Source organism: Triturus cristatus, chromosome 11, assembly GCF_964204655.1.
Source record: "Triturus cristatus chromosome 11, aTriCri1.1, whole genome shotgun sequence".
NCBI classification, from domain to species: domain Eukaryota; kingdom Metazoa; phylum Chordata; class Amphibia; order Caudata; family Salamandridae; genus Triturus; species Triturus cristatus.
The window spans coordinates 298,093,205-298,112,857 of record NC_140594.1 but is presented as its reverse complement, the minus strand read 5'-3'; the positions used below and the strand labels follow the sequence as shown (position 1 = coordinate 298,112,857).

Genomic DNA, 19,653 nt, shown 5'->3' with positions numbered 1-19,653 from the left:
GTCCGCAACAACCGATGGTTCTCCCCTGCTTCCAGGACTCCCACAAACCAAGCCTCCCATTCGAAGCTCCCAGACTTGTCCCCAAGTCCCCATCTGCAGCCTGTTTCTAGGTGGCCCCCCTCCTTGCCTACGCTGTAACTTGCAAGGCTTCCAACCGGTCCAGCACCTCTACATCCGGACACTCCAAGATGGGTAAACCTGAATTGCTGGTGGCACTATGGACTTTGGCCCCCTAGTACCTTAAGTCATAAAGGGGACCCCTGAAAACTGTTTGCAAAGAACCATATGCAGTATGTCTGTTTATCCATAGGAAAGCATTACCGCGTAAAAACGCATTTGAGTGAACCATTTACCTGTGAAAATTGCAATTATGAAAAATACTTACCAATCTACGAAGTTCTTGGTCTTTAAAATAAATATAAAACTACTTATTTATCTAAATTGGCATCAAGTTTTTACTTGAGTGTGTGTCTCATTTATTGACTCTGTGTGTGTTCAACAAATGCGTTCAACAAATGCATTAACACTACCCTCAGATAAACCTAAACTGCTTGCCCACACTACCGCAAAAGAGTGCATTTGGGATTATTATTTTAAACCCCGTAAGCCAATAAGGGTCATCTGAACTTTTTGGTACACCAGGTAAAAAGCCAGCTTCCTACACTTCGTCATTCAAATTGAGTAAATTAGTGTTGTGGCCCTGTCACACTAGTGGTAAATAACATTATACCAACAAGGAAAATGCTAAGTGACCTCTGATTCCCTGAGAAAGACCCTTTGTTCCACTGAGAAATTACAATGAGCACTTCAATGGGCGGCCTTGGACCATAAAGACTGTTGTTTAGACCATGCCTAAACTGCCCTGTTTCTTTTTTTACAGATTTCTTCTCGAACCTGACGATGGCACGACAGGGATACCCACGGATGGCAATCTCTGCCTGTTTTGGTGGGATTATCTTCAGTATCCTTCAAATGACTTCTCTCTTACTTACTCCTCAAAGACATTCATTACCATGTTTTCGACTTAATGGGAAATTGGATAACGTTCACCCTTATAGACTATTTCTCTCTAAGCGAAGGGCCCTTGATGCTACATCCAGGAGACCTTGTATGCAGAGTTTATAGTGGTTAGGAAAAGATACAATCAGATAATTTACTGTGCGTGAGAAGGATGGACCTACTGTGAGTTAACAGTAACAGGACAGTATTATAAAGGACTCCGAAATGCCAGTTGGAATGGTCTCTACCCTCTCAATATAAGGAAGAAGACCCAGTGAAGAGTACAGCAAGAGGTCTGATCAGTTTTTGTAAAGGGGTGTCTGTTGAGTCTGTAAGCAGAGAATCTCACAAGAGGGCAAAATTGGAGTCGGACTGGTACATTTATATAAGGGACGACCCCAGGGAAGTGCCACATGGTAGAGGGTATACAGGTCCATAGGTGGGGGTATCCTATTTGAATTAAACCGTAGTATGAGACTTAACCAGTTTGTATTTGGGGTCTCTGAATGGACCATAAGGGTGGTCCTTGTCTGCCATTCTTTAATGTGCCATGGGAGGTGTGAGGGCTGTCTGTAAAAGCAGGAAGCCCTTGAAGGGCGATTCATGGATGTGGCCATGGTTGGTTTGCATGAGTGGTACCCCTGTGGAGTGCACCATGGGGACGGTCTTATGTATACTGTGATGGATAGGCCATAATCACTGAAACATGGCGGAAACCCTTTTGGGTTTTTAGTAAGGGGGGGGGGGGTGAGAGTGGTCCTCATCAATTTGCATGAAGGGGCAGCCTGTACACTCCACAATGCGTGGCACCCTAATTGTCCTGTCTCCAGCAGAGCTTCTGTGAGATGCAGCATGGAAGGACCCCTGGTGTTTCTTATAAGCAGGCTGTGGAATACATCATGGTGGAGTCAGTAGATTCTGCGTGGAACCCATGAGGAGGGTGCTCCTGCAACAAGCATGTACAAATAGGAGGTGCTGTGGAGAGGCAATACTTGGAACACCCATCATAACCCTACATTTGGGGGATCAGGACCTTAAGGTGCACTCTGCCCTTGACCCATAACCAGCTTAGTCCTTATTGGGAGTATGTCATATGGAGGTGTATCTTTGGACAAAGTTTGGACAGAGACCCATTGGAGATACTTTGCCCATAAACGCAATAATTTAACCAAAACTACTAGCATAGCTGTGTCCACTGAAAGTAGTTTTGTTGCAATTACTTTTATTGTACAATCTTGTTATCTTCCTGATCTGGCTCTAGATGTACTGGTTGGTGTGGGCCTTGGATGTTTATTGCAGATGTCCAGCGAGAGGACCGTTGTCATGGTAGGTAGTAGATTGTTCCTATCTATGGCTCTATGTGGGCAGGTCAAGCTTCATTCCATGCTGTGGAGCAGAGTGCATTAGTTGGTCAAATCCCATTCCACTCTATACTACTTATGTTATTTGCTGGCTATAACTCACTACTTTCTATGGCCCTGATAATGCTGGCAGATGAGACCTCCTTATTTCTATAGTTCTTATAACATGTGATGGAAATGTCTCTCTTTTCTTTTTTAATTCTTTTGGATCTTGCTGCAGCTGTCAATGCGATTAGTCCACACCTTTATCTCCCTTTATCTTCTTCTGATATCTCTGTATTTGCTTTCACTGGGTCTTCTTATTAGTTGTGTAAGGTCAGTCATTTTCTTTTTCCTTTAATGCAATTCTACTCTATTTCTATGAGTTTGGTGAGTTCAGTGCTGAACCATTTTGAACAAAATTAATCCCTTCTCTATAATTTCCTACTTTGGTTTTCAAGCAAATATGTATGCATAAGATACCCAAATTTAATTTGCACTCCTTACTCATTATATATTTGGACATTTCTCTGCTTGCATGCCTGCCGTTGAGTCATGAGTGGTCAGCCATCTCCTTCACCCCAGTCCCTGAACTATGGAAATTCTATTCCTTTTAGATATCTCCCTCTTTTTCTCACCCAGCATCTACTCTGATTTCTGCTTCTGTTAGTGTTGCTACAATTTCTGCTTACAATCGAAGTTCGATTTGAACTCATCGCTGTCTTTTCAATAGCAGATTACTCAAACTCAATTGCGAACTTTCTACAAAAGGATGAAATCACTCCCGCTACCCTTATCTTTCGCTAGGTTTCTTCTATGATGTGAATAGTCTAATTGATCATACCTACACATCTCATGTTTGTCAGTATCTGTACCACCTTTGATGGATTTGCATCTAATCACTGTTTTAGTTTCACTGTGTACACATTCTGTTTGTGTCTCTACGGCTTCACTCCCTGCTGTGTATTTGAGCTTCTCCATCCCTACTAAGCTAAATGCAGTCGTAGATCATCATCCCTTGCCCTTCTGCCCTGCTTCCTTCTCCCCGTGGTTCTTCTGGTTTTACTTCTTCGTGATGGTGGCTCCAAAAGCTTGGAAGTCTTGGCACCAGTAATTCCCTTACCGTATACTTAGAACAAAACCTAAAATCGATCTGCTTAGGATTGCCTTTCTTTTCTTTTCATCGGTCTCTTAGCCTTAAATCTTGAACAATTCAATAATGTTGTCCCCCGATGCATTCATACTGATTCTTTTATCTTCACAGCCTTTGAGTAAAAGCGATCTTTAAAGTCAATAAAATAAATGTTAACAAAATGATTCTGATAATGAGTATTTGGGAGACGGGTTTGGTTAGTAGAGCAGCTCACACCTCACTTTACAGTTCTAATGAGGGGTAGTTGAGTTCTTACTTCCTTCTATGGTTCAGACTCTATGGGTGAGTCTGATGTCCTTCTCTATGGAGCCCATCATACTGTGCTAGTGTCATTGTCTATTCTTAAAAATGCAAACTTTGGTAACATGACTAAAGCAGCAAGGCTACCTGTGTTGTAGGGGAAAGAGTACAAGGTGTGTGTCACAATTTGCATAACTGGACAGTCCTATAAATAATTTCAAGATCCAAACCAAGATTAGATCAGGAAATTAATAATAGAATTTAAGGAGAAAAATCACTACACATTACATCGGCAGATCTTAAGTTACTAATTTTCAAAAAGTGACCCAATGAAAATAAAGTGGCAGCTATTCAAGTGCTCTTTAAATAGGGGGAACATTAGCTGGATAAAGAACACAAAATAGAGTCCCCTTGAATTATTGTTCAGTCTTTTTTTTTTTGCTACTGAGCATGGTTTGCTAAAGTCTGAACATGAAATATAAAATTACCAGTGGTGGACAATGCAGAAAGCAATGTGAGGTATTGGGTCAAATCAATCGTTTAAGTATCGATCCTTGTCAGAATTCTTCAAAGCTTCAGAATGTCCAGGAAGATTAGTGGAATTGTGATCAGTGAAACATGTTGAAGAATGGGGCAGACACATCTGAATCAATGCAGGTCCTTCGAGCCCTTAGATGGGAGCAGTAGAATCAAGTTTAAAAACCTCCCAACAGAGGAGGAGCCTAGCGCGCAACCAAGATGGCCGCGTAGGTGCGAGGCTCCCGAGGACCTCCGCAACCTCCTACGTTTATCCTGACTCCATCCTGCATCGGTTGAGGGAACTGTGTCGGTGAGCCTGAGCCGAGGTGGTACCCGTTTCCCGTTTTCGAATCGGACCTCGGGTGCCGGAGTGAGCACCGATTGAAGTTTGCGCCCTACCTCTCTCCTGACCCCGGATTCGCGTTTGGGGGCGACCCGGTGACAAAGTGAACAACAACGGCGGGCTGGGCCTGGCGAGTCGTGTACCCCACACTTTCGCTTTCGCGCCCCCTTGCTGTCTTCGCAAGTGGGATCGCGGCGCTCTTGGTGCTGGGGTGGCCCCCCGGAGCTCGTGGCCTTGATTGCTCGCTTTCTACTGCGTGGCTGGTGAGGGTGTGAGACCCGCGACGATGGCCACTAAATAAGATGGAGATCGGTTGAAGGCCAAGTCGACCCGGCGTGGCGCCGCACATCAGGCCAACATCATGGACCGCTACACCCTCCCGAAGGGATCTCCCGGTGGACCGCACAAGTCCTCTGAGTGCCCCCCGGATGCCCCGGACTTGCCCACAGATCTGACTCTGCAAGACGTCATGGGCGCCATTGCTGAGATGAAGGCCTCGGTGGGCCAGCGGTTTGACACGTTAGCGTATAAAATCGACGCGGTCCTCGTTGATGTCAACCTGGTGAGAGCTGATCTCTCGAAGACCAACGACCGGGTCGATTCTTTGGCCCACACCGCGTCGGGCCTCACGACTGAGGTGGCGGCCCTTCAGACGGAGGTACACCGGCTTCGTCAGGCGAGTGCGCTCGTGGATCGGCGCCTGGAGGATTCCGAAAGCCGGGCCTGGAGGAATAATATCCGCATCATCGGAGTACCTGAGGGACGGGAGGAGTCGGCGGCGGATCTTTTTGTGGAGGACCTGATCACTACCCATCTCCAGCCTCGGGGACTGAGTAAATTTTTTGCTGTGGAGAGGGCTCATAGAGTTCCCGGGGGACGGCCGAAGGTCGGAGCCCCTCTGCGGCCTCTTATTGCCCGTATCTTTAATTTTCGGGACAGGGATGCAATTCTGCAAGCCTCCAGACTGCAAGGGCCGATTAAGTTGGAGAACATGGAGGTGAACTTTTATCCTGACTTCACCCAAGCGGTCCAGAAGCAGAGACTGAGCTTCTTGGGCGTCAAGCGGCGGCTTCGGGACATGAACTTAAAATACGCCATGCTCTTCCCGGCCAGGCTGCGGGTGGAGGTGGATGGTCGCACTCACTTTTTTGACCGTCCTGAAGCGGCCGGGGACTGGCTGGACACTTTGTCTGGGGGTCGGGATCGGGATGGCGGGGGGGGGGGGCTGCGGGAGGAGAAGGCCCACTGGACCGGGACTGAGGTGCTGATACTGGGACTCACTCTGGACGCAGATGCTGCCGCTTTCGGCCAAGCTTAGGGTCTCTCGTTTTTTGTATTCGTTCTCCCTCTTTTGTAGGTGGTGCGGGGTCTCGAAGGGGTACTCTTTCCTCCTCTAGGGGGTTTACCTAGTTTCAACTATATAGGGGCGACAGGCACACTGCAAGTTGGGGGGGCTGTTTGGGCTCATGCAGGGGTGCAGGGAGGGGGGAGTTTTGTTGGGGCGGTTGGGTTGGGGTGGGGTGTTGTTCATTTGTACCACAAGGCAAAAGTATTGTTGTGCTATTCCCAAAGTGCCCTCGGGGGGACGAGTGATGGCTTTCGTTTATGATGGGGGGTAGGGGACTGAGTCTTTTGTCCTGGAACGTTAATGGACTGGGGGACAGGATAAAACGAGGTGTGGTCCTGCAGTTCCTGAAACGAATTTCACCTGACATAGTTTTTCTGCAGGAGACGCACCTCATTGGCAACTCCTTTCGTGCTATGAACCGGCGGGGCTACCGCCTTCTGGCCCATTCGGGCTTCACGTCGGGTTCAAGGGGTGTGGGCATCATGGCCAAGACCTCGCTCCCATTGGAAGTTGATGAGTTACTCCATGATGACAGGGGACGTTACACGGTTCTGGTGGGTAGAATGGAGGGCAGAGTGATTTATTTTTGTTTCTGTCTATGTCCCGCCAGGGTTGCAGACGACCACCTTTGCGGATCTGGGGCACCTCCTCCTTGGCCTTCCGGAGGGGATCCTGGTGGTTGGGGGGGATTTTAACGCTGTGGTTTCCGGAATTGAGGACCGTCACCCCCCTAGGGATCTCCCCTGTGCCCAAGCGTGGTTGTCTGGCCTACTGGATGCCTTGGGGCTGGTGGATTGTTGGCGTTTGAAACATCCTACGCAGAAACAGTACACTTTTCATTCCGGGGCCCATGGCAGTCTATCAAGACTAGACTATGTCCTGGTGCCGGCGGCGCATGCGGGGAGGATCGGGGAGGTGCGCCATTTGGCGCGGGGTATTTCAGACCATTCCCCGCTCTTATTGCACTTCGATATTCTCCCGAGGGGAGAGGGTAGGGTGGCCCCGATTAATCCCTGGTACCTGTGTGACCCCACCATTCGCGCAGAGTTGGTTAAGTCCCTTAAGCGATATTTTAATGAGAATGTGGGGTCGGTGTCATTTGCGGTCTCGCTATGGGAGGCATTTAAGACGGTGATTCGGGGGGATGCCCTGTCCCTTATTTCCCATTCCCGGAAGCGCGAGCGGGAGGAGGTGATCCGTGTTGAAACTGAAATAACTGAGTTGGAGGGTGACCTCGAATGTGGGGTGACGGATGACAAATTACATGTCCTCCGACTCAAGCAGGCGGCCTATAAGGCCCTCGTCACGGAGGCGGCCAGGGGCCTCAGTAGAGAGCAACAGGGGAGACTGTATGATGTGGGTGATAAGGCTGGGAAATTGATTGCGTGGCTGGATAAAAAGGAGAGGGCGAGTCGAGTTGTCCCGTTGATTGAGAAACTGGATGGTGTGTGTGTCACGGAACCGGAAGAAATAGTCGATTGCTTTGCAGAATATCTCCGTGGGGTCTATTCCCCGGTGTCCTCCCGCTCGGAAGAGGATTCCCTTGCCCTGCTCAGGGATATAGCGCTGCCTTCCCTTTCGGAGGAGGATAGAGTGTCGTTGGACGCCGCCCCAACCTCTGAAGAAATTGCTCTCGCCATACGCTCGGTCGCTTCCGGCAAGGCCATGGGTCCTAATGGTCTTCCCATTGAATTGTACAAGCTGCGACAGGATACGCTGGTGCCGCATCTCCGTGCGATGTTCCTCGCGGCCCGTTCGGCGGGTTCCCTCCCGCTAGACCAGCGTCTGGCTACTATCGTGGTCATTCACAAGGAGGGGAGGCCGCAGGACCGGGTCACGTCCTACCGGCCTATTTCGCTGCTGAATGCGGAGCCCAAAATTCTCGCCAAGGTGTTGGCCAATCGGCTGGTTGGCGTGGTGTGCGATTTGATTCACCAGGATCAGTCCGGCTTTATCCCCCATCGCAACACTGCACTTAACCTGCAGCGCTTGCATGGGGTGCTCGCGCGTGTCCCGTTTATACGGGAACCGGCCATTTTGGCGTCCCTGGACGCCACTATGGCGTTTGACACACTTGAGTGGCCATATATTTGGGCGACACTGGCGAAGTTTGGGTTTGGCCCGGGATTCATTGGTTGGGTGAAATTGTTGTACTCGGGACCGCTAGCGCAGGTGGTTGTGAATGGTAGAGTGTCGGCTCCGTTTGAGCTGGGCAGGGGCACGCGGCAGGGCTGCCCATTATCACCGCTCCTCTTCGCGCTTGCCCTGGAGCCCCTGGCGGAGTGGCTGCGGTGGGAACCTTCTATTCGTGGTCTCCGCTGGACCCCCGAGTATGAGGACCGCGTATCTCTTTACGCTGATGATATTCTTCTGTACCTGGCTTCCCCACGTAAATCACTGATAGTACTGGTTGATGTATTGCACTCATTTGGCCTCAACTCTGGCCTGGTCATCAACTGGGCTAAATCGTGTGTATATGTCCTCTCTGGGGAGGATCCTATCCTTCCGCGGGGTTGTCCTATTCAGATCGCCCCGCGGGGATTTAGGTACCTGGGTATCTTCATTACCCTGGACGCGGAGGCCCGATATAGCCAGAACTTGCTTCCCCCCCTCCAGCGCCTGAAGGAGGACGTCGCGCGTTGGAAGCGCTTGCCGCTCTCGCCGCTCGCCGGGCGGCATTGTTTAAGATGATGTCGCTGCCACGTTTCCTTTATGCTTTGCAGAATACAATGGACGTTGTCCCGGCGCGCTACTTCCGCGAGGTGGAGAGTTTGCAGCGCCGACTGTTTTGGGAGGGTCGGCCGCGTATCGCCCTGGCGAAGCTGACGCTCCCGTGGTACGACGGGGGGGTTGCCCTCCCAGATATCAAGCGATATTACTGGGCCTCCCAGCTGGCTGCGATCAATCACGGCCTTTACGGGCCCGCCCTAAACCCGGCCTTTGAGATGGATAAAATGTTACTGCCGGGCGGTGACTATAATCGGGCGCTTTATTCTAGCTCGCATGACGCGCGGCTGACGGGCCCCACAGGGGTCATGGTACGGGTGTGGCACACAGCTAACGTGGCGATGGGGTGGAAGGACCGCTTGACCCGGGCGACGCCACTATACGCATCTGAGCGGCTGGGCTCCCTGTGGACCTCGAAGGGCTTTGAGAAGTGGGACATGATAGGCATCAGCAGGGTGGGCGATCTCTGGACGAGGGGGGGATTTAAAACGTTCGATGTGCTGCGGACAGAATTCCAGCTGCAGGACAGGGAGTACTTTCGTTATATGCAGATCCGTCATGCGTTGTGCTCCGTATTTCCGGACGTTGCCTCCATCCCGGAGTGCTCCCCTCTGGAGGATAGAGTGCTAGATGGGCATGTCCCGGACGGCACGATTTCATTGATTTACAAAAAGCTCATCAATGACCGTTCGGGACTGGTGACCGGCCTTCGTGAGGCGTGGGGGGCTGATGGATTGGAGCTGGATGACGAGGACTGGGTGTCTGCGGTGGCCTCCCCGAAAGAGGTGGCCATACCGGCTCGCCTTCGCTTCGTCCAGCTCAAGATACTCCACAGGGTCTATGTTACGGGGCCGAGTCTGATGCGTATGGGCTATGCTGTGGATGGGTTGTGTAAGCGTGGGTGTGGTTCTTTGGGGACCTTTCTCCATATTCTGTGGGAATGCCCAGAGGTGGTGCGATTCTGGCGTGGTGTGCATGAGGTTCTGCAGGTAGTTACGCATGTGCCGCTGTTGCCTGAGGCGAGGAGATGTCTTTTGAATGTATGGGAGCCAACCGATTACTCAGTGCCGCAGACGTGGTGGGCGACTCTGGGATATATGGTGGCCAAATGTGACATTGCGCAACTGTGGGGTTCCCAGAGGTCGCCGACTGTCTCGGCGTGGAAGGACAACATGCATTGGTGTATGTTTCGGGAAAAGGTGGTGTATGTCGCGAGAGGTAAGCCTGGGACGTGGGTGAAAGTATGGGGCCCCTGGAACGCTTACCGTGGGGGAATCTGTACCCCGCCGCTACTGCCGGATCCGTCACCGGCTCCGTCTCCTTAGTCTGTTTGTCTTCCCGGTTCTGGGAAATTAGTTTACTTAGTCCCCGTCCTGACCTATTCCCCCCCCTCGATATTCCTATGAATCAGTGGGGTCCCCCCCCTAGGGGAGCACATGCTGTTGTTTCCGACTGTGGGTTGCCTTGTGGACTTGCTTTTTTTTTGTTGTTATTTATATAAAAATGAAACCGTCATGTGGGGTCCGGAAGGTGTGGCTGCCAACGCTTCTTTCAACTCCTGTGAATTCCCTTGTGCCGCAGCGTGCGTTCTATTGTCTGTATTACATGCTCCTTCTGTTTGCTAGCGGCCGGCCTAAAGGTTGTAGGCCCATCTTTGTATATTTTTTGGATTCTGTAATAAACGGTTTCAAAAAAAAAAAAAAAAAACTCCCAACATGGTAGGGACAGGCACTCTGGAGATCCTTTCAGGCTCTTAACCCTCATCTCATCCCTCTGAAGGACAATGAGAATCCTGACAACCCCTGGTAGGTGTCTGCGAGACCAGATAGGCAGCTTTGTCCTGCTGCAATCTTACTTATATATGATTTTCTCTAGCGCAGCTACACCTTAGAAGGTGTAATATGTGCTTTACACATAACCAAGGACTACAATTGCAAGACAAGAAATCACAAGTATGAATCAAGGAAGACAATAGGAAAATGGGGTGCGGCCACACTAGGCAGTTGGTTTGCACATTGTTTGAGGTGCAGCCGGAGCAGGTCATTTTTAGAAGCTTTGCTTGACCATTTATTAGCCTTATTTCTAGTGCCTAGCAAAGACTAAATGTTTTAGGGTTCTTTCCTAGTCACATGAATTCATGTTAATCCGTTTTTGAGCTAAAAAATTAAGGTTTTCAGTTTCTTATAATTCTTGATTGGAAAGATTAGTTTATTAATTTGGAACCCCCAATATTAAATGCCTAACTGAATGTGTATTAAATCCCATGAGTTTCTACAGTTGTACAAATAATCATTTTATGCAAAAACTACATGCTACATCTCTGCTTTTTGAAGAGAGATGGCTGAGAGCTGTCAGTCTTATCACACAGAAGTCTGATTTTGTGACATTACTATGGCTGATACTTCAACGGCCAACGTGAGTTGTGGTGCTCTGATAAAAAAAAAGAGGGTGTTAAGAGAGTATACTCACAAAACAAAAAGATGATTTTTTTTTTAATGAAATCAGGCCCATTTCTCTCTCACTGTCTGCCTGTGATTGATAGATGGGGCAGGTAGGGGGAGAGCTGTGATCTCACTGTGTCCTTTGTTTCTCCACAGCTGTACCATGATGGGCTGACGTGGATCCTGGCGGGAGCCTTGGGCATCAGTCTGGTGATCTCTTTGATTGTTGTTCCCTTGGTGTGTTTTCATCTGAAAAGGACCTATGGCATTGGTCTCATCCTCTACTACCTGGCTTTTCTCACGGTGGCACTGTTGACAGAGTTTCGAGTTATAAAGTTCGATGTTTTATGAACCAGACTTGGGCAGGTCTACACAGACACTCCATATGAATGCCAGCATCAGGCGAATGGGAATCAGCCTGACAGTTGTACTTCAAATTAAGCGACGAGACGCCGCATGAGGCAGTGGGTGATGCACCTAGAAGATGACCACAGGTTCTTCAGGGTTCTGATGGGATGGAACCCCATGAATGGCATTTGAGGCAAGGGAGTCCTTACTGTAGCCATCCTGCCAAAGGAGCCTCTGTCAGCAGCAGAACCCGTAGACACATGTAACCTGCTCTGAGAGTAAGTGATGTGGAGATGGAGCCTGTCAGCACACAGTGAACTGCTTCAGTCAATCCTCAACCCGCCTCCAACATCACTAAGGTCATGGGACTATTTTGAAGAGTAAAAGGGATTTTTTAAATTATGGATTTTATATTTGTAGGAGTGCTGCTATGATTTGCTGTACAATTATTTTTTTACCCGCATCATTTGAGACCATTACTCCCTAGACATAGGGATGGGGGTAATGGTACTTGATTTTATGTACTTATTTCTCTTTTCGCATGATCTCTGTGTGAAATTGGAGGGTGACATGAGCCATCTGGGGTTGGATGGGGGCGCTTTTCCCGCGGCACAAGTTGGGAAAGAAAGGTGATTTATTAATTTCTTATTGACATGCACAGAAGTATGGTAGACCTGGCTGGGGAAAAAATAGATAATAGTACCTGTTAGTTTTTAAGATTAGTCTCTGTAGCTGGAATAAGACAGCTTGATGAGAGGGTGAAATGGCTTTCATGAACATTGTACTATTTTCCAACCGACTAGTGCCTCAAAAAGACCAACAGGACTGATGTGGAATCAGTATGACAGGTTTCACATTCCTGCATCTGTCTGTTTAGTCACTTACTCCCGAAGGGGGCGTTTGTAACAAAACTTTGATTATGACCATAGTTGCCGATAGTTTAACCACAGGGTCTACAACTGGATGCTTTTTGGAATGCTCAGGGTCTTGATGGACAACCCCGTATTACATTTCTGGCCTGGGCGGGTGTCATGCGAGGATATTTTGCTATGTTCACAAAACCGAGGAAGAAAGTGGCTGCTGGTTCTAGTGTCTCAATTTGGAAATATTTGTGCTGGTTGCTACAGATGTTTTTTTTTCACATTCCTAAGCAACTCTTTGTATTAAAACAGAATACAGCAGTATACCCTGTAGCAGAGTTGATGGCACAAGTGGTATACCTGTATCTTGCCAAGCACAGATTGGGTCAATAGTCTCTGAGAAATTGCCCTGAGAAACCTGTGGCATGTACCAATCCTTAAAAAAATGTACAGAAACCCACTGTATACTGATCACATCAAGTCTTATTAGTTGGCTGGTACTGAAGAAATGATTGTCCGCTCAGAGGCTTTAAGTATTGAATCAACAGCGGTTGCTCTTCTTACATAACTTTTCGCCATGAATGATGTCACTTCTAGGATGCGGTCCACCATAGTGGGGATGTTTTGGAGCAGGCACCAACAGATGTCTCGTACATCACCACGTAATTTGTTGCCTAAGTTTCTTTCTAAGACTTTGATTCTGAATTTCCATCAAGCATGGATGATCCGATTTAGCATCAGTTCATTTTGAGTCCAAATACGTCAAAATTCGGATAAGATTACTAACTAACCTCTTCCTCAACATCACTGTTTCTATTTTAGTCTTGAAGAATAATTCAATCCTGCTGATTATTTTTTATTTTGTTAGTTGAATTTAAAAGCTCAGTTTCAGGGGCTGATTCTTGATCGGACTCAGAGGATACAAAGTGTCCTTCAAAATAGTAATCTTCATTACCAGTGGACGCTGTCACTGCCTTTCCCTTTAATTAACATCATTTCTTTGAACTTCAGTCAACTTAAATTTTTTTGAAGCTCAGTGATTCCTGGAGCAAAACAATGACTGACAAACTCAAACGCGGTGTTGAAATAGAGAGATGTCTGGAGTTCTGCTGGACGGTTTGCTTTTCAAAACATTTTTAATCTTTCCAGATTGGTCCACTAGATGGCTGAGGACTGGAAATTGCACATCAAGTGTAGCTATAACAGATGCTACAAGAGCTAAGTACCAGATTACTGTCCGAACGTTGTATTGTGCAACGCACTGTCCTTTGAGAGCTGATCTTGAAAACCAGAGATTTGTGCCTACCTCCTACAGCACTGTCAATGAGGTCACTACCTGTTAATGGTAGTGTATTCTGGATCTCCCCGCTTACTGGAGCAGTGAGCACTGTCTTCTGCAGTTCTCAGCCACCACTACACAAATTACCTTTGGCCCTGTCTGAGAATAGTTGTGGGCCAGCGAGCATCACCCTGTTCACCTGTTAACAGTGGACCTTGAGTTCTCTGCCAATACTGTTAGTTAGCCATGTTTTAAGCACTCCAACCTTTAGCAAATGAAGAGAAATGTGATTAAGCCCTGAGAAGTTGGGCTCAGGAGAGAACTTATGGTTTACAATTGATCAACTTATCCACGAGTCATTTTACGTTTACCATCAGCACTCCAATGTTCATTTTCACTTTTCTTGGATAGCAATTTTATGTTTGTACTCTGCCTCTCGCGTCTCACAGAGAAAAGGCATTCTTACTGTATGTCGTGTGTCATCCTTGGCAGGTCAACTGAATCAGTAGCTCCACTTTTAAATGAAGGTGATACAATTTCACTTTTTAATAAAAGTTGCTCAGGAATACCATGTTGTTGTTGGTGTCATTATTATGTGATATTAGCTAAGGCTACATCTTGCAATACTAGAGCGCTGCAGATCTGGGTAGTCAAACACTTGGTGAGGCTTTTTGGATCCTAGGGATTGGAATTACACACCCAAACCTCTCAAATTATACCACAGCCTAAAACATGTTCTTTAACCAATCGGATCACCTCAGCCCTCATTAAATTGCCTCACGCACACTATCTCACAAAAGGGGCACTTATGTATGCAATCTGACCCCTCCAGTAGCTTGGTTGCTTCCTGCCAATCATATATGCAGAGACACCCACCTGCAACCCCACCATGTTCTGCAGCTGGTGCAGGTACAAGGTAAAGCCCCATTTCTAACTCACCCAGTAGAAATATCTGATCCCCTCAACCTACTAAAGTAAGACCTGGCATACCTATCCTCAATTTGCTCTGGTGGTCTGCTCAGCAATACAATGTTTAAAACGCCTTAAATTCAAGAGGAAGGCTAAATTCCTGTGTTTGACTGGAACAAAGCAGAGAAATTTGTTATGACTGACAAACTAGAAAATCGCTGAACTTCAAATATCCACAATAAACGCGAGCAACATTGTGAGACCTTTTATGGAGACTTCTGGAAGGTCTGTGGTTACTGGGTAAGGGGCGGTGTACAGCCATTGATCACTGGTGCCACCTAGTTAGAGTTCCACTACAATTGGATAACCAGGTTAATCTCTGTGGATGCCTGACTCTCGGATTGGAGAGGGCGAGCAGTGAAGGTGATAAAAGTTAGAAACACAGATATAGCATGACACAGTACACTCAAGAACATCCATGTACAGTTAGCATTTTATCTCTAAGAATATAATTTATTAGTATTAAACTATAGGTATATAGAACAGTCAGAACTAGAAACTAACACCTACAGGGCCTGAGATACAACCCCAAATGTTTTTATGGAAGCACTGAGATGGCCCTAGATTTCTATAACATTGGTGATAGTGTTATTCTATAGGGTTGCACTTGGGTCAAAGCTAGGATATTTTGACTTCATTTGGTCTCCGTCTTGTGCAACGGATTTCTCAGGAAGGTATTCGGGTTTGCGAACATAAATCTGGTCTGACCTTGGGTAGCACACTGGACATCTGAGTTCTCTTAGTCCCCGTGAAGTATAAAAGATGTCCCATAAAAATTCCTTAGGTTGCAAAAACTCACCACCCAACAACAACGATCGAACCCCAGTGAAGTTACTGACTATGACCCGAAGATCGAGTACTTGAAGTCCATGATGACCTCTGTCCAGTCACCAGTTTTTAGCAGGAACACAGTTCAGAGTCCTTGGATTCCACATAACCAGCTATGGACCCAAGTGGGTGTTTATTCAATTAGAGTTTAGTAAGTAGGACTGCATTTTCAGTGGATTCTCTTTTGGGGTCTGGAGCTATCAGTCGCAGTTGAGCTCTTCTGAAGGCAGGGTCACCCATTGGTCTGGAAGGACCCACTTCAGTCACTGGCTTCATCACTTCGCACTGGTAGATAAACATTTTGGTTAGGACTTGACCACAATTTTAGAAGTAAATGTCTATGAAGCCACGAGAGTTAGATAGATGGGTCAAATGATCCCAGAATTGGGACAAATTCCTGCAGTTCCTCCAGGCAGGGGTGTGGAGGCAGGCTGCTCTCTGGAGCTTTTGGTCAAAGGAGGGGGATTCAGGCTACTTACTGGTATGCAGGGGGTTGGAACAGTGCATGCTCACCCTGTCAATGTGCAATCTAGCTAATGTTTTCTTTGGTTTCAGGAAATCCGGTCAGCCCGCATTTGGGGGTATTGCATCACCTGCGCGATCTCCATTGGTGGACTGAGAGCTACAAGCATCCCTAAATGTGTTTGTATCTGCCCCATATTTTGCCAAGTGATTGCAGCTTGAGTGTTCTACCATCTCCAGAAGGGTTTATGGGAGGATGAAAAACCTTCTCTGGAATGATAACGATTTGCATTGGGTGAAGTGGGGGGGGGGCTAGGGCGGTGTAATGGGCAACAAATTACATGTGTCTAAAAGAAAATTGTGTGAGTTCCCTGAGGGCAGTTTTCCTGATGATCCCTCAGTCCATTTACACCTAAATGCAGCCATCCATTCCTCAGCCTGACATTGGTTTTTCCTGGGTCTCTTATGGTTCAGTGTAGTCCGGGTGACTTCTCAGCTGGAACTTGTGGACATCTTCCTCGGATCACATTGGTTCTTGCTTGCAGGTGCATTCTAGCTCCCTATTCAGGCAGGTAAGCTCTCCTTCTCTCCTCCAGTCAAAGCAACAAGGCTTCCCTGACATTGGCCCAGTCTGATCGGTGAGTAGTGCCTTAGCAGACGCTCCACCAATGGTCATACATCCATTACTATACTAGTCTGTAGCTTTCCTCACTTCCAGGATGATAGAGCCGGTACTGGGAAAGTGTATAGTGTTTATTCTCTTCTGCTGGTGAAGGCAGGATGCCAGAACTAGTCAGAAGATCCTTCTTTATTCAGAGTTCAACAGCTTCTACAATCCTGGAGAGCAGCATATTGCGTTATTGACCAGTTTTCCTGGATCTACTTGACTAGGTACCAGCAACTGTACTGAGAGGAATGTAGAAAGTGGAAGGAGGTTTGCTTCCATGAAGGGTGATTGAAGGGACTAGATTTTGGTGCTGAGAAGTGGTCCGGTGGTTCTCTCCATTTGTGTACCCTATGCTCCACTAAATTATTCATACCGGTAAATCTTCATCTACCTTGCAACACTGGTGATGAACCCAGAGTTGTTGTAGAGCGAACACCTCCAGTACTTGACAGTACTATTCAGCGGATGGTGGATTCAACTAAGCTGCGCATCATCGTGAATCCAGTCTCGGGATGTACCCACTTTGTCAGTGCCATGCTTGTGAGGCTTAGTTGGCTCTCACTGGAAATCATTACAGTTGAAATAAAAAATAGTGTGGATGGAGAGCACATGAGCCATGCGAAACACAAACTGCATCATTGGTTGGTGTCCTGTGCTGATGCAATACATTGCATGAAGATGAGCTCCAAATCTAAGGCAATACAGTCTCAAACTGTACATGTTATGTTATATGATTTCCTAAAGGGCTCGAATACCAATGAGGTGTCTTGGCACTAGATGAGTAACTCCCAAAGCAGTGACAGCTGGAGGTTTAATGCAAGGTAAAAGCCATGCTTTGAGAGCCTTCCTGAAAGCTAAACAATTGGGTAGGGATTTAATGGAAAGAGGAAGTGTGTTCCAGGCCTTAGACGTGCCTAATACAAATCCACGGCCACCTCATTTAAGTTGTCTAAAACAAGGAACCAGCAGCAGTTTAGATGAGGCTAAGCATAGAGATCTTGATGGGAGGTAGTTAGAAAAAGCTGATCTGAGGAAGGCGGGGCCCTGACCATGTAAGGATTTGTAGACTATGCATAGTGGTTTGAAAATGATTCTTGCTCTGACCGGCAGCCAGTTAAGATGTTGAAAGGCTGAGGATGCAGAATGATATTTGGGAAGCTTGAAAAGAACTATTGCAGCTGCAGTTTGAACTATTTGAAGTTTGTTGAGGACGTGTTGGTGTGCGTTCAGGTAAAGATAATAGTTGAGTTTCGACAAACCCAGACATGTGGCAACAGATTTTTGCAGACAAGCGGGATAAAGGGTAAGATCTTCTATATTAATTTGAGAGTGAAGAAAGCAGCAGATGAGACAGAATTTGCCTGAGTTGTATAAGATGAATCAGTATTCATTTTAACTCAAAGAATTTGTACTGATTTGAGTGTTGATGACCATCTGAATTAGGTCTCCTTCCACCAGTTATAGAACCAAAAGGAGGGTTGAATTCCAAAAAGTAGCACCTCTGTTTTGGTGGAATTTAATTTAAGACAATTGGATGACATCCAAAGACTGACCGCTCGCATACAGTCAGAAGTTAGAGGCTACATCTTGTTGAAAATTGTGTGTTGTCTGCATATGATAAGGTGAAACCAAAGGAATGGATCACATCTGCTAGAGGCGTGACGTAAAGATTAAATAGCGTAGGGCTAAGCAAGGATCCCTGTGGGACCCTGCATGAAAAAGAGAAGGAGGGTGATGTAAAATCTCCGAGACGCACCAATTGCTTTTGATCAGTTGGAAAAGATTTAAGCAGCGGCCAAGCAGTTCCGGGCACACAACATGTTTTCAGGCGGTCCAGCAAAAGTCCATGGTGTACCGTATCAGAGACCACTGAAAAATCCAGTAAAATCAGGATGGCACTGTTCCCGCGGTCAAGCCTTGCCCTGATCTCCTTGGTGGCATTGATAAGAGTGGTTTCAGTGCTGTGCATCGACCGAAAACCGAACTGAGTGGTGTCCGGAAGATTGTTGTTTTGAATATGTTCCATCAATGGTGCATTCAAGAGCTTATCAATAATCTTTGCCGGAAAAGGGAGGCCAGCTATGGGTTGGTAGTTAGTAGGTTCTAATGGATTTAGCGACGTTTTTTCAAAAAAGTGGTCAGATGGAGACTTCCTTCCATTGGGAAGGCGAAACACCTGATATGCACAATTGATGATAGATATCAGTCAGAAATCGACCTAATGATGGAGCGACAAGGCTGACCATCGTAGGAGGACAAGTGTCTGATAGTGAGCCTGATTTGGCAAGATGTAATAGCCTATGGAATATGGAAGAGTATGCAGCCCAACATGCCCCAGTCGTTTTTTGATGCCTCTTGGAGGAGGAAAAGAGGGTTAAAAAAGGAAGAAGAGAACTGTTGTATTTGCTACCTCAAACTGAGTTTACTCACAATTAGTAAGGCTCTGTAGCACTTAAAAATAAAAGCTCTAGTCGAGTAGTGTAGTGTATTGCAGTATAATAGGTACCAGGTAATTAGTAAGACACTTTGGGCATATTTACAAGGAGATAGCGCCGCTGCAGCATAATTTATTTTTACACAGCGGTGGCGCAATCAGTGCTTCACACTGCTCTATATTTAGAAACTGACGCATTGAGCCAAATGCGTCAGTTTCTAGAAACCTGGTTTCAATTATATGTGTGGCAGGTTATAATGTATGTATGGTAGGCATTCCTACGTTAAAAGCCATGTAGAACTGACGCAATTAAATTTACAACTTTTCACTGCGTCACTCTATAACTTGACTACGTCAAAATCCCTACTGCTTCTCAAACCAGGCCTTAAGAATTAACGTATGGCTTTTAACATGGGACTCGCCTCTGTGTTCTGACACATTGCTGGAGTTGTGTCATACTTACGACCAACTACAGCAATGTGTCACTTTAGCGCCAAAAGATGCGCCAGAATTTCTGATGCATCCATGAATCCTTGCGCCATGTAGAACTGCATTGTAAATATAGCGCATACATGGTGTTGTTAGGGCATTTGCGGCAGGTGTACGAAATCTGATGCATCGATAAGTCAGTTCTTGTAAATATGCCTCTTTGTATACAATTATAAGACATCATTTCTAATTTTTTGAGAATTGTTT

At 46.9% G+C, this 19,653-nt stretch overlaps 1 protein-coding gene across 3 annotated transcripts in view; it reads left to right on the top strand.

Moving 5' to 3' along the window:
• The window catches only part of SLC8B1 (solute carrier family 8 member B1), a 244,809-nt gene extending 230,644 nt beyond the window's left edge, over window positions 1-14,165 (top strand). For all 3 annotated transcript variants that reach the window (XM_085636233.1, XM_085636231.1, XM_085636232.1), the window contains 3 exons: window positions 881-961; window positions 2,261-2,325; window positions 11,267-14,165. In XM_085636233.1, the coding sequence (XP_085492359.1) occupies window positions 881-961; window positions 2,261-2,325; window positions 11,267-11,461 (341 nt within the window). In that variant the 3' untranslated portion in view covers window positions 11,462-14,165. The remainder of the gene's footprint in view (window positions 1-880; window positions 962-2,260; window positions 2,326-11,266) is intronic.
• Window positions 14,166-19,653: the final 5,488 nt, after the last annotated feature.